Raw genomic sequence first — 14,395 nt, 5'->3', positions numbered from 1 at the left:
TTTTTTGAGATGGAGTCTCGCTCTGTCACCAAGCTGGAGTGCAGTGATGCAATGTCAGCTCACTGCAACCTCTGCCTCCCAGGTTCAGGCAATTCTCCATCCTCAGTCTCCTGAGATTCTTGACTTTTTGTGCATTTATTCTCTCTTCCCTTAACCAAATTATAAATCTTTGATTTATGCGGACCTTTTGTTTTGTTTTGTTTTGCCCTTAAATGTTTACTTAGTACAGTGCACATAATTTAGACCCTAATAATGGTGTATTGATTGTGAAATGTATAATCTAAATCAAGTCTATTTTTTTCATTTGCTTAGAAATTTTATTGAGTTGTTAGCTATTATTTTTGTTTTTTTGTTTTGTGTTTGAGACAAAGGCTCTGTCACCCAGTCCTGGAGTGCAGTGGCACAATTATGGATCACTGCAGCATTGACCTCCCAGGCTCAAGTGATCCTCCAAGCTCAGTCCCCTGAGTAACGGGGGCTACAGGAGTGTTCCACTATGCCTGACTAATTCTTTTTTAAATTTTTTGTAGACACAGGGTCTCACTAATATAGTGGCTCACTAATATACAGACCAGCCCAGGCTGGTCTCAAACTCTTGGGCTCAAGTGATCCTCTCGCCTTGGCCTCTCAAACTGCTAATATTTCAGGCATGAGCCCCTGCTCCTGGCTAAATTACATATATTTTAATCCTCCTCATTTTTCACTTGCTGTTGGCAGGCCAGTCTTTTTTGGTTTCTCTTGAACTTTTGTCTTTATAAAAGTGATATACACTCGTTATAGAATACTTATACAGAAAAGTATAAATAAAGAGAAGTAAATCTAGGCTGGGTGTGGTGGTTCACACCTGTAATCCCAGCACTTTGGGAGGCTGAGGCAGGAGGTATCTCTTGAGCCCAGGGATTCAATATCAGCCTGAGCAACATAGTGAGTTCCTGTCTTTAAAAAATAACTAGCTGGGGCTGGGCACGGTGGCTCACGCCTGTAATCCCAGCACTTTGGGAGGCCCAGGTGGATGGATCACGAGGTCGGGAGTTAGAGACCAGCCTGACCAACATGATGAAACCCTGTCTCTACTAAAAATACAAAAATTAGCCGAGCATGGTGGTACGTGCCTGTCATCCCAGCTTCTCAGGAGGTTGAGGCAGGAGAATCGCTTGAACCCAGAATGCAGAGGTTGCAGTGAGCTGAGACAGTGCCACTGCATTCCAGCCTGGGTGACAGAGCAAGACTGTCTCACAAAAAAAAAAAAAAAAAGAACTAGCTGAGTGTGGTGGCATGTGCCCATGGTCCCAAGTGCTTCGGAGGTGGAGGTTGCAGTGAGCCAAAATCAAACCACTGCACTCTAGCCTGGGCAACCGGGTGAGACCCTGTCTCAAAATAAATAAAATAAATAAACAAATTAGCTGGGTGTGGTGGTCCCAACTACTTGGAAAGCTGCGGTGGGCGTATCACCTGAGTCCAGGAGGTTGTGGCTGCAATGAGCCATGATCACACCACTGCACTCCACCCTGGACAACAAAGAGAGACCCTGTCTCAAACACAAAAGCAAAAAAATCTAAAACTCCATCAGCCATAGGTAGTCATGGGATTTTATGATGTATTTTTTACATACTTGAAATTATAGCACATAATTTTGTGACTTGAATTTTCATCAAACATTATAATATAAGCATTTCTTTATATGATTGGCAACATATATTACTTGATATGTATGTATTAATATAGAGTATTATAATTAGATGGGTTATCCCTCTTGGGACATGTAGATTGTTTTCACTTTTTTTTTCTTGTAAGTATCCTTGAAATGAACATTCTTGTACATACCCAATCAAGGTATTGCCTGATTTCTTCACTAACCATGTTTCACCTCCATCCCCATATTCCTCCATGCCCAAGACTAAGGATATATAGTCAGATGTTAGAATATATAGTCAGATGTTCTATTTAAGTTATTCAAATTAGTCTGTTGTCCATCCTTCCTTCCCTATAGTATTATAGATTACAGTATTACTGATATTTTTTTCAATTCTGCTTTATATCGTGTTCCCTCCCGTCTTAGAACCTTTATGCATTTTATTCCTCTGCTTGGAATACTTTCTTTCCCTACCCCGTTTTCGTCCTTGCCTAGTTAACAACTTCTCTTCCTTTAAAAGTCCGTGTTTCAGAGAAGCTCTGGATTAGAACCCCTGCTATATTCTGTCTTAGTTGTGCCATTTGATCTGTCTCACCAACTAAACTGAAAACTCCACAAGGGTAGGGACTTCAAGTGTACTGCTTCCCCAGTATGTGTGTCTGCATAATGAATTCTCAATACATACTTACTGAGTGTTGTCTTCTGGCTCTAATATTCTGTCTCAGGGAAGTGGCAGGGTTTTTGTTTGCTTGTTATCTATGGTTAGGAGTGGCAGCCTATGAGAAAGTGTCATGGTGTTGAATCAGGCATGATCAGAAGCAAGTGTAATACAGCTCAGCATCATTGGTCAAATACATGTGTTAAATGATTGTTGTATTTCTTAGTTGACATCCTGTGAGAAGATATGAATTCACATAGAATCTGGCTCAAGTTCTGGTTTGGAGTCACTGGAGAAACATGAGTTTATTGATTGGTATTCTTGCTGACAAGTAGGGCATGTAAATAACCCAGTACATACTATTGCTTTATATTTAATTTCCTAAAAAAGTAAAGACTAACTCTTGTTAGCCAGTAGTTTAGTTTTTTCAGTAATTTCACTTTTGAAAAAGTATTTTTTGGACATAGTAATTTTTTATTTTTCAGGGTTGTTTGGAAGATAAAGTAATGTATATGAATGTATTTCAAAGTAGATGTATAATTTATTATCATTGTTAGTTGTGATATTAGGCAAGTAAGTTCAAGTTTCTCCTTATGTTTACTCATTCAAAAATTAGGGTAAAATTAGTATAGATCCTAATAGGTTATCATGGGAACTAAATGAAGTAGTCATGTATGTATGCCAAGAGCTTGGAACACAGTAAACTCTTGGAAAATGCTCACTGTTATGTTAATTATTTCCAATCTTTTTTTTCTTTTTTTCCTGAGACAGGGTCTTGCTGTGTCACCCAGGCTGGAGTGCAGTGGCACAGTCTCAGCTCACTGCATCCTCCACCTCCTGGACTGAAGCGAAACTCCCACCTCAGCCTCCTGAGTAGCTGGGACTACAGGCATGCACCAACACGTCCAGCTAATTTTTTTGTATTTTTAGTAGAGACCAGGTTTCACCATGTTGGCCAGGCTGGTCTTGAACTCCTGCCCTCAAGTGATCTGCCCTCCTCAGCCTCCCAAAATGCTGGGATTATAGGTGTGAGCCACTGCGTCTGGCTGCCTTTATCATTTCTTTGTGTTACAAACATTCCACTTACAGACTTAATTACTTTAAAATGTACAATAAATTATTGTTGACTGTAGTCACTTTTTGTGCTGTTGAATACTATATCTGTCTTAGTCCGGTTTCACACTGCTATGAAGACATTCCTTGAGACTGAGTAATTTACGAAGAAAGGTTTAATTGACTCACAGTTCTGCATGGCTGGGGAGGCCTCAGGAAACTTACAATCATGGTGGAAGGTGATGGTGAAGCAAGGCATGTCTTACATGGTGACAGAGAGAGAGAGAGAGACTGAGAAACTGCCAAACACTTTAAAATCATGAGATCTTGTGAGAACTCACTCCGTAACTATCATGAGAATGGCATGGGAGAAACTGCCCCCATGATCCAATCACCTCCCACCATATCCTTCCCCTGACATGTGGGGATTACAATTAGAGATGAGATTTGGGTGGGGACACAGAGCCAAACCATATCAGTATCGTATTCATTCTACCTAATTGTGTTTTTGTATCCACTACCCATTCCCACCCCCGCTCCCCACCACTACCCTTTCCAGCCTCTGGTGACCATCATTTCTACTCTAGATCTCCATGAGTTCAATTGTTTTAATGTTTAGCTCCCACAAATGAACAAGAGTGTGTAAAGTTTGTCTTTCTGTGCCTAGTTTGTTTCACTTAACTGTAATGTCCTCCAGTTTCATCTATGTTGTTGCAAATGACAGGATCTCATTCTTTTTTATGGCTGAATAATACTCCATTGTGTATATGTACCACATTTTCTTTAACCGTTTGTCATTGATGGACATTAGGTTGCATCCACTGCTATTTTTAGTGGTGCTCTGTATATTTGAAAAAATGACTCTGGAGTGTACTGACACATGTCCATGTATATTCTCTTTCAGATTTACCAAAAATTTATCTCCTGACAAGATAAATCTAAGTACCCTTAAAGGAGAAGGTGAACTGAAGAATTTGGAGTTGGATGAAGAAGTGCTCCAGAATATGTTGGATTTGCCGACATGGCTTGCTATCAACAAAGTTTTTTGTAATAAAGCGTCCATCAGGGTGAGACTTTGATATCTGTGGCTTGACATTTGTAGAAGGACTTTTATGTTTTCTTTCTATATTTTGGCTCTATCTTTTAAAATACTTAATTTTAGATAGTTCTGTAAAAACATTTTTATTAATATAATTGCAAAAGAAAGATACCTTTGCATAAAGTTGTGCCTTATATTTAAAGGCATATATTAACTACTTTATAGGTCTTAATTTTTGTTTGAATGTGATTCCATTAATATTTTAAAATTGTTAATTTGTTAATAATTGCATCCATTTGGTACATGTTCAAAGATAGTTTTTTCTTAAGTTTTATTGTTAAATGGGACAATCTAAACTTGTAGTGAGTTGCTGGGCATAGTGGCTCACACTTGTAATCCCAGCACTTTGGAAGGCTGAGGTAGGCAAATTGCTTTAGCCCAGGAGTTTGAGACTAGCCTGGGTAACATAATGAGACTGCATCTCTACTGGAAAAAAAAAAAAAATAGCCCAACATGGTAGCACATGCGTTTGTAGTCCCAGCTACTTGGGAAGCTGAAGCAGGATGATCAGTTGAGTCTAGAAGGGTGAGGCTGCAGTGAGTCATGATTGTGCCACTGCACTCCAGCCTGGGTGATGGAGTGAGACCCTGTCTCAAAAAAATTTTTAAAAAGTAGTGAGTAAATACTTTTTCAAATGAAGACATGAGAACTAATAAATTTGCAGTTTTATCCCTTTTCTTCATTAGTTTCTTTTTTATTTTGAGATTTTTTTTTTTTTTTTTTTTTTGAGACGGAGTCTTGCTCTGTCACCAGGCTGGACTGCAGTGGCGTGATCTCAGCTCACTGCAACCTCTGCCTCCCGGGTTCAGGTGATTCCGCTGCTTCAGCCTCCCAAGTAGCTGGGATTACAGGCACCTGCCACCATGTCTGGCTAATTTTTTTGTATTTTAGTAGAGATGGGATTTCACCATGTTGGCCAAGATGATCTCAATCTCCCGACCTCGTGATCCACCCACCTCGGCCTCCTAGAGTGCTGGGATTACAGGTGTGAGCTACCGTGCCCGGCCCATTTTGAGAATTTTAAGGGTTTCTGTTTACTGTTAGTATCATTCCTATTATTATTATTATAACTGGTTATTCTACTTACCTTTTTTTTTTTTGAGACAGAGTCTTGCTTTTGTCGCCCAGGCTGGAGTGCAGTGGCACTGTCTTGGCCCACTGCAACCTCTACCTCCCAGATTCATGTGATTCTCCTGCCTCAGCCTCCCAGGTAGCTGGAATTATAGGTGCATGCCACCACACCTGGCTAATTTTCGTATTTTTAGTAGAGATGGGGTTTCATCCTGTTGGCCACGCTGGTCTCAAACTCTTGACCTCAGGTGATCCACCACTCACCTCTGCCTCCCAGTGTGTTGGGATTACAGCATGAGCCACCATGCCCGACTGACTTCTACTTATCTTTAATCATATGTCAATTTGTGTCACTTATTGGTCTTAAAGATGAGGCTTTGTTTAAGAGTTGTCTGCTTAGTTGAAATACTGTGTGCTGATTGTTCCATAAAACTAAAATTTGGGTTCCTGAGAAAAGATTATAGAAAAGTTCCTATATCCTTTGATGGTCACTTTTAATTTTTGTTCTACCCTTTGGAAACCTAAATATCTACAAAGACTTGACACTTTTATTTTAGTAATTTTTTTTATTTCGATAGCTTTAGAGATACAAGTGGTTTTTGTTTACATGAGTGAATTGCATAGTGGCGAAGTCTGGGATTTTAGTGCACCTGTCAGCTAAGTAGTGTACATTGTGCTCAGGAAGTAGTTTCATCCTCACCCCTCTCCTACCTTACCCGCCTTCTGAGTCTCCAAAGTCCATTATGCTACTCTGTATGCCTTTGCATACCCATAGCTCACGTCCCACTTAAAAGAACATGTGGTATTTGGTTTTCAATTCCTGTTACTTCACTTAGAATAATGGCCTCCAGTTCTTTTCAAGTTACTGTAAAAGACATTATTTTGCTCTTTTTTTTATGGCTGAGTAGTATTCCATGGTATTTATGTACCACATTTTCTGTATCCACTCATAGGTTGATGGGCACTTAGACTGATCCCATATCTTTGCAACTGTGCATTGCGTTGCATTAGACATAGGTGTCCAGGTGTCTTTTTTTTTTTTTTTTTTAATAGGATCATGTTTGGAATGAGGACCAGAGTCTTTTTGATATAGTGATTTCTCTTCCTTTGGATAGACACCCACTCGGTAGTGGGATTGCTGGACCAAATGGTAGATCTACTTTTAGTTCTTTGAGAAATTTCTATATTGTTTTCTATTGAGGTTGTACTAACTTATATTCCTACCAGCAATGTATAAGCATTCCTTTCTCATCACTTCCGTGACAACAGCTATTGTTTTTCAACTTTTTAGTAATGGCCATTCTGACTGGGAAAAGGTGGTATCTCAATGTGGTTTTAGTTTGCATTTCCCTTATGATTACTGATTTTCAGTATTTTTTCATGTGGTTGGCCATTTGTATATCTTCTCTTGCAAAATGTCTGTTCATGTCCTTGCCCACTTTTTAATAGGCTTATTTGTTTTCTTCTTGCTGATTTGTTTGAGTTCCTTGTAGATTCTGAATGTTAGTCCTTTGTCATATGCATAATTTGTGAATATTTTCTTTGTCAGATGCATAGTTTGTGAATATTGACAATCTGTAGGCTGTCAGTTTACTCTGATGATTATTTCTTTTGTTGTATAGAAGCGTTTTAGTTTAATTAGGTCTCATTTATTTTTGTTGCATTTGCTTTTGGGGTCTCGGTCATAAATTCTTTGCCTAGGCCAATGTTCCAAAGAGTTTTTCCTAGGTTTTCTTCTAGAATTTTTATGGTTTCAGATCTTAGATTTAAAGCTTTCATTTATCTTGAGTTAATTTTTGTGTACAGTAAGAGATAGGGATCCAATTTCATTCTTCTACATGTGGCTATCCAATTTTTCCAGCACCATTTATTGAATATGGTGTCCTTTCTCCAGTTTGTGTTTTTGTATGCTTTGTCAAAGATCAGTTGATTGTTAGTATTTGGCTTTATTTCTTCCTTCTCTATTCTGTTCCATTAGCCTATGTATTTAGTTTTCCATTGGCCTGTGTATTCTGTTCAGTGGAACAGAATACTTTGCTCTGTTCTGTCCCATTGGTCCATGTGCCTATTTTTATACCTGTTCCATGCTGTTTTGGTTAGTATAGACTTGCATAATTTGAAGTTGGGTAATGTGATGCCTCCAGGTTTGTTCTTTTTGCTTAGGATTGCTTTGGCTATTTGGGTTCTTTTTTGTTTCCATATGAAGTTTAGGATTGTTTTTTCTAATTCTGTGAAAAATAATGTTGGTACTTTGAGAAGATTTGCATTGATTTTGTAGATTGCTTTGGGCAGTATGGTCATTTTCACAGTATAGATTCTTCCAGTCCACGAGCATGGGATGTATTTCCATTTGTTTATGTCATCTATGATTTCTTTCCACAGTGTTTTTAGTTCTCCATGTGGAGATCTTTGAACTCCTTGGTTAAGTATATTCCTACGTCTTTTTTGTTTGTTTGTTTGTTTTGTAGTAGTAGTAGTAGTTATTGTAAAAGGTATTGAGTTCCTGGTTTGATTATCAGTGTGGTTTTTGTTGGTTTGTAGCAGTGCTACTGATTTGTGTATGTTGATTTTGTAACCTAAACCTTACTGAATTTATTTATTAGATCTAAGAGTCTTTTGGAGGCAAAACTTGACATTTTTAGTACAGGGTATATTTCAACATTATATGTTTGATGTTTCCTACATTTTGTATTAATGGCCTAACTTTTGTATTTGTCTTGAATATTTACAAAATGATTGCTCAGAATTCTAGGATTAAACAGATTGTTAAATGGACAGAACACTGATTATGTTTTGCTGGGAACTCTTCGTTTAAATTATGATATTAAGATTTGTTTTAAGGATTGTTAAAAAAAGATATTTAAAATAACCTGAAATTGGCCGGGCGTGGTGGTACACGCCTGTAATCCCAGCACCTTAAGAGGCTGAGTTGGGTGGATCATTTGAGGCCAGGAGTTAGAGACCAGCGTAGCAACCATATCAAAAACACTGTCTCTACTAAAAATACAAAAATTAGCCGGGTGTGGTGGCATTTGTAATCTCAGCTACTGGGAGGCTGAGGCATGAGAATTGCTTGAACCCAGGAGGTGGAGGTTGCACTGAGCTGAGATCATGCCACCGCACTCCAGTCTGGGCAACAGAAAGACACTCTGTCTCAAAAAAAAAAAAAAAAGAAAAAGAAAGAAGAACTTACAATTTCTAATCAAAAGATGACTGAGAAGATACAGCTAGTAATAATTTCTTATATAAAATGGGTACATCTGATTTCAAAAGTATGAGTGAGTTGCTCAGTTTATTTTGTAATTTAAGAAAAGTGATTTTATATAATTTGTTGTGTCTGTCCTATATTAATATAACACCTGTATTGATTACTGTTTATATTATTTTCTTCTTAGTGATACATCTTAAAAATTTTTCATTTGTAGATCCCATGGACAAAACTAAAAACACATCCCATCTGTTTGGTGAGTTCTGAAGCCTCTTTAGAAATAAACATTTATATATATACATTATCTAGCTACTCTGTTCATAGTAAACTTTTGTTTCATGAAAATATAGTCTGGATTTTTCACCAGTTAGCTTTCATTTTATTTTGATAGGACTCAGATTTTTCATCCTTTAAATGAGAAGTTTTAATGTTAAAGTAGGAGCATCTTTAAAAGTGTTTCAGGTCTAGAATACTATGTTCTAAATTGGGATAGTATTTTATTGCATCATTTAACTCTTTGTTGATGTACTGTGGGATTATTCTTTCAATAACATTTGATCCAGACTGTCTTTGTTTCTCCTTTTACTGATCTAGTAAATTATGAAATATGTTCTTTAATATACTTTGCTTTTTAAGGAAAGTGGAAGAAATCCAATCATTTGTTCGTTCATTCATTTAAAAAATATAATGATCAAGAACATGAATAAAACAGGACAGTTTCAAATAATAATAAATGCTGTATGTGAAATAGAGAATGAAGAATGACTGGAGTTGTGTTAGTGATGACTATTAAGGACATTAGATCTTTCTTCAGGGAAAAAAGTATCACCCTGAGAAAGAACTTTTTCCATTATGGGAGTGTTTATTTTTTTCACATTTCCTGCTTATTTTATATTTCCCATAGTTTTGTGTCTCATAACTCAGATCTTAGATTGTGATAAGCTTTTGGGGGTAGTTCAGTCCTATTTATTAATATATAATTTTATCAATGAATATATCTGGGAGTAGAAATTCTGTTTTCATGAAGTCTGATGATTTCAGTAGTTAATGGCTATGTCTTAATTCCTCCCCCCTCCATACACCTGTAATACACACAGTTTTTCCACTAGATAATAAATGCCTTGAGAACCGATTGAGTGCTTTGTGTTTTTTTGGCATTTGTCTTTTTAGACCTGTAAAGAGACACTTAAATGACTCTGCTCACTTACTGTTTACTTTCTTCCTAAGGAAAAATGAAAGAGAAAATAATCTTACATAATACTTTAATAATATACATAAAATAAAAAATCTAATTGTTTACATTTTAACGTTTTTATTAGTCCCTAGATAAAGTAATAATGGAAATGAGTACATGTGAAGAACCAAGAAGCCCTAATGGCCCATCGCCAATTGCAACTGCTTCAGGACAAAGGTAAGCTACTTCTGTTAATCTGCATGACTGCCAAAGGGAGTTATTTTCTATAGTCAACTCCGTTATTGGCAGTAACAGTACATTTAAAAAAAAAAAAAAAAAAGCCTTAACCTCAAATTGCCTCTATTTCAGTCAGCTCTCCTATCAAACATTTTGCAGTTTTAGTTATATACATTGCAAAGTTGCAGATTTGACTTTTAACTTCCTTTATTCATCTTGTTTTCCTTGCTATTATTAAATAATAGTGATTAATGGCAGAGCAGCAGCAGAAAATGGAAGCAAAAGAATTTAGGCATTCTATAAATAAGAGAGCCTCTGATCAGTTTCTCTGCATATCATTTTCTGTGCATCAGTGGAACTTTTTGACTCTTAAGAGTTAAGTTGGGAGACCAGGCGTGGTGGCTCCTGCCTGTAATCCTGTCACTTTGGGAGGCCGAGGAGGCGGGTGGATTGCCTGAGCTCAGGAGTTTGAGACCAGCCTGGGCAAAATGATGAAACCCTGTCTCTACTGAAATACAAAAAACTTTATGGGCATGGCGCTGTGCACCTATAATCCCAGTTACTTGGGAGGCTGAGGCAGGAGAATTGCTTGAAACCTGAGAGGCAGAGGTAGTAGTGAGCCAAGATCGTGCCATTGCACTCTAGTCTTGGTGTGCAATGGCAAGATTCTGTCTCAAAAAAAAAAAAAAGATTTTAGTTGGGCTTGGTGCAGTGGCCCATGCCTGTAATCCCAGCACTTTAGGAGGCTGAGAGGTGGGCGGATCACCTGAGGTCACGAGTTCGCAAAAAGCTTGACCAACATGGTGAAACCCCGTCTCTTACAAAAATACAAAAATTAGCTGGGCGCGGTGGTATCCGCCTGTATTCCTAGCTACTGGGGAGGCCAAGGCAGGAGAATTGCTTGAACCCGGGACGTCAAGGCTGCAGTGAGCTGAGCTTATGCCACTGCACTCCAGCCTGTGTGATGGAGAGAGACTCTGTCTCAAAAAAAAAAAAAAAAAGAGTTAAGTGGATGCCTTAAATTATAGACCTTTTGGGTGACTCTAAAATTCGTTAAGTTTAAAATGTTTTTGCTTTTCACAGGTTATATTTTGATATATGAAAATCAGATACTAATAAAGTAGAAGTATGGGGACCATTTCATAAAGCCTTTTTGAAATGTTAGAAGTTATTAAAAATTTTTTTAAAAATATATTGTCTGCTTTTTTGCACTCAGTTAAATTTCAGTCTAGTACTATACATGATTTTCCTACAACAGGATTTCTGCATTATTTTTGCATTCACATCAGTTGTTCACATAGATTTTTAATGTGATTGATGCCTCTTCAGGTTGCGTCAAATGGCAGCTCTGAACATGTGTAGTATTCTAGGTGTTATGTAAAACCGTTGAAAAACCGTTAAAAACTTTTCTTGAGGATGAATGCATTCATGTGTGTACACAGACACACACTCACTTACTGCTCTTTTACAAAGGTTGAGCCACCTTTATGTTAGTGCATGCCATGAGAATACCTACAGTGCATGCCATGGGAATCTAATGGTGATTCATTCCACTTCTGAGGGTTGACTAAAGGCCAGGTTTATCAGATGTGCAGATATTAGTGACTGGGAAAAGAGCTTTCATGTTAACTTCTTTGTAATGTAGCATCATCCAGCAACTTCAGATTTTACAGGTTCAATTATGATTTCAGGTTTCATAGAATAGTTGTTGGCCTTTAGGTTGGCTAGAGTCAGAAAGAACTAAAATGAATCATTTTTTCCTTGTGTGCTTAGTATAGTCGATAGTGTCCTCTCTAATTCTTGTTTTTATAGTATCATAAGCTTTATAATTTTGACTTTGTAATCATGTGATGATTTAAACTATTTAAATCCTCATATTTTGACATATGGCAGTGTGGTTAATCTGTTTCAGCATTTTCCAGACTTGCCTGATTGTAACAGTCATTTAGAGTGCTTATTAAATCTACAAAGTCTCTGAAGCTCCTTTTCTTGAATTTCTGATTCAGTAGGTCTGGAATGGATATCAAGAGAATGAATACATTCATTGAGTGGTGTTCAGAGTAAAAAAAAAAATGGAATATAAATATGTAGTTTTGGGTCTCACTCCGTTGCCCAGGCTGGAATGCAGTGGCACGATCTTGGCTCACTGCAGCCTTGACCTCCCAAGTTCAATCGATCCTCCCACCTCAGCCTCCCAAGTAGTTGGGACTACAGGTGCGAGCCACCATACCTGGCTTGTTTTTTGTGTTTTTGGTAGAGATAGGGGTCTCCTTGTGTTGCCCAGGCTGATTTTAACTCCTGGGCTCAAGCAGTCCTCCTCCCTTTGCCTCTTAAAGTACTTGGATTATAGGTGTGAGCTACTGTGCCCAGCCAAAAAGTCTTTTACATTTTAAGAAGAGTATTAAAAAATTGTGCAGCTCTGAGAACCAGAAAAGGTTTAGAGAGTGAGAAGAGTGTTTTTTTAAAAAATTATTATTTTATAAAATTTTTATTTATTTATTTATTTATTTATTTATTTTTGAGACGGAGTCTTGCTCTGTCGCCCGGGCTGGAGTGCAGTGGCCGGATCTCAGCTCACTGCAAGCTCCGCCTCCCGGGTTCACGCCATTCTCCTGCCTCAGCCTCCCAAGTGGCTTGGATTACAGGCGCCCGCCACCGGGCGCGGTGGCTCAAGCCTGTAATCCCAGCACTTTGGGAGGCCGAGACGGGTGGATCACGAGGTCAGGAGATCGAGACCATCCTGGCGAACACGGTGAAACCCCGTCTCTACTAAAAAATATTTATTTTTTTTTAGACAAGGTCTCACTCTGTTGCCCAGGCTGGAGTGCAGTGGTGCCATCTCAGCTCACTGCAACCTCCACTTCCCATACTGAAGCGATCCTCTCAGCTCAGCCTCCCAAGTAGCTGGGACTACAGGCATGTGCCACCATGCCCAGTTAACTTTTTTGTATTTTTAGTAGAGACGGGATTTCTCCTTGTTGGTCAGGCTGGTCTCGAACTCCTGGGCTAAAGTGATCCACCTACCTTGGCCTCCCACAGTGCTAGGATTACAGGTGAGAGCCACCATGCCTGGCTGAGAATAGCATTTTTTTTTTTTTTTAATAACTTATGTCTAACTAGACTAGATCGTTGTGTTTGAGGTTTGTTTTCCTTTTTTTTTTTTTTTGAGATGGAAAATCTCACTGTGCCCAGCTAATTTTGTGTGTATGTGTGTGTGTGTGTGTGTTTTTTTTTTTTTTTTTTTTTTTTTGTAGGGATGGGGTTTCACTGTATTGGCCAGCCTGGTCTTGAACTCCTGGCCTCAAGTGATCTGCCTGCCTCAGCCTCCCAAAGTGCTAGGATTACAGGTGTGAATCACCATCCCCAACCAGCAATGTGCAAATATTAATAGAACTTTTAAAAATTAGTTTTGTCATTAATGTATTTTATTTTACTTTGTTTTTCCAGTGAATACAGCTTTGCTGAAAAAGTAGTTGAGGGAATTACTGTTTCTGTAAATTCTATAGTCATCAGAATTGGAGCAAAAGCCTTCAATGCTTCATTTGAACTTTCTCAGCTTCGGATCTATAGTGTAAATGCACACTGGGAACATGGAGATTTAAGATTTACTCGTATTCAGGATCCACAGAGAGGAGAGGTAACATTGTTTTTCTTTCTTTTTCAAATGTTTCATGTAGTGACAAGTAAAAGAGAACAATTAAAGAAATCACATCTCATGGTTGCCTTTTAACTTTGCATTTCTCTATATTACTTTTTTTGGGGAGGGTGCCAGGGAGACAGGGTCTCACTCTGTAGCCCAGGCTGGAGTGCAGTGGCGCAGTCACGGCTCACTGCAGCCTTGACCTCCCTGGGCTGGGGTGATCCTCCCATCTCAGCATCTTGAGTAGCTGGGACTAAAGGCATGTACTACTGCACCTGCCTAATTTTTGTATTTTTGGTAGAGACAGGGTTTTGCTATGTTGCCCGGGCTGGTCTCATACTCCTGGGCTCAAGCTATCCACCTGCCTTGGCCTCCCATAGTGCTGGGATTACAGGCCTGAACCATTGCACCCAGCTCTCTGTATTACGCTTAATCATTCAGTTATAAAATGTGCACATTTTAATGCTTTTACTGTAGTAAATCTTTCCATTGAAAGCCCTATTTTAACTTCTCAGCTGCTCAGAATTGAATTTTTTAATTCCCCAAACTGAAATATGTTGTTTAGTTCTTTCTTGGTAACATGATTTAATGCATTTGAGCTTTACATTAACTGAATTACTTA

General features: G+C 38.4%; 1 protein-coding gene across 4 annotated transcripts in view; it reads left to right on the top strand.

Moving 5' to 3' along the window:
- Positions 1–14,395, top strand: part of UHRF1BP1L (UHRF1 binding protein 1-like) — a 112,326-nt gene that overhangs the window by 35,292 nt on the left and 62,639 nt on the right. For 2 of the 4 annotated variants that reach the window (XM_011934610.1, XM_011934628.1), the window contains exons 2-5: positions 4,249–4,411; positions 8,940–8,978; positions 10,042–10,133; positions 13,581–13,770. In XM_011934610.1, the coding sequence (XP_011790000.1) occupies positions 4,249–4,411; positions 8,940–8,978; positions 10,042–10,133; positions 13,581–13,770 (484 nt within the window). Of the gene's footprint in view, positions 1–4,066; positions 4,412–8,939; positions 8,979–10,041; positions 10,134–13,580; positions 13,771–14,395 lie in introns of those variants that run through there. The other 2 variants (XM_011934602.1, XM_011934619.1) reach the window with 1 other exon arrangement.

This window comes from Colobus angolensis, unplaced genomic scaffold, assembly GCF_000951035.1.
Source record: "Colobus angolensis palliatus isolate OR3802 unplaced genomic scaffold, Cang.pa_1.0 Scaffold10, whole genome shotgun sequence".
In the NCBI taxonomy this organism is placed as follows: domain Eukaryota; kingdom Metazoa; phylum Chordata; class Mammalia; order Primates; family Cercopithecidae; genus Colobus; species Colobus angolensis.
This window is presented reverse-complemented; position numbering and strand designations above follow the sequence as displayed.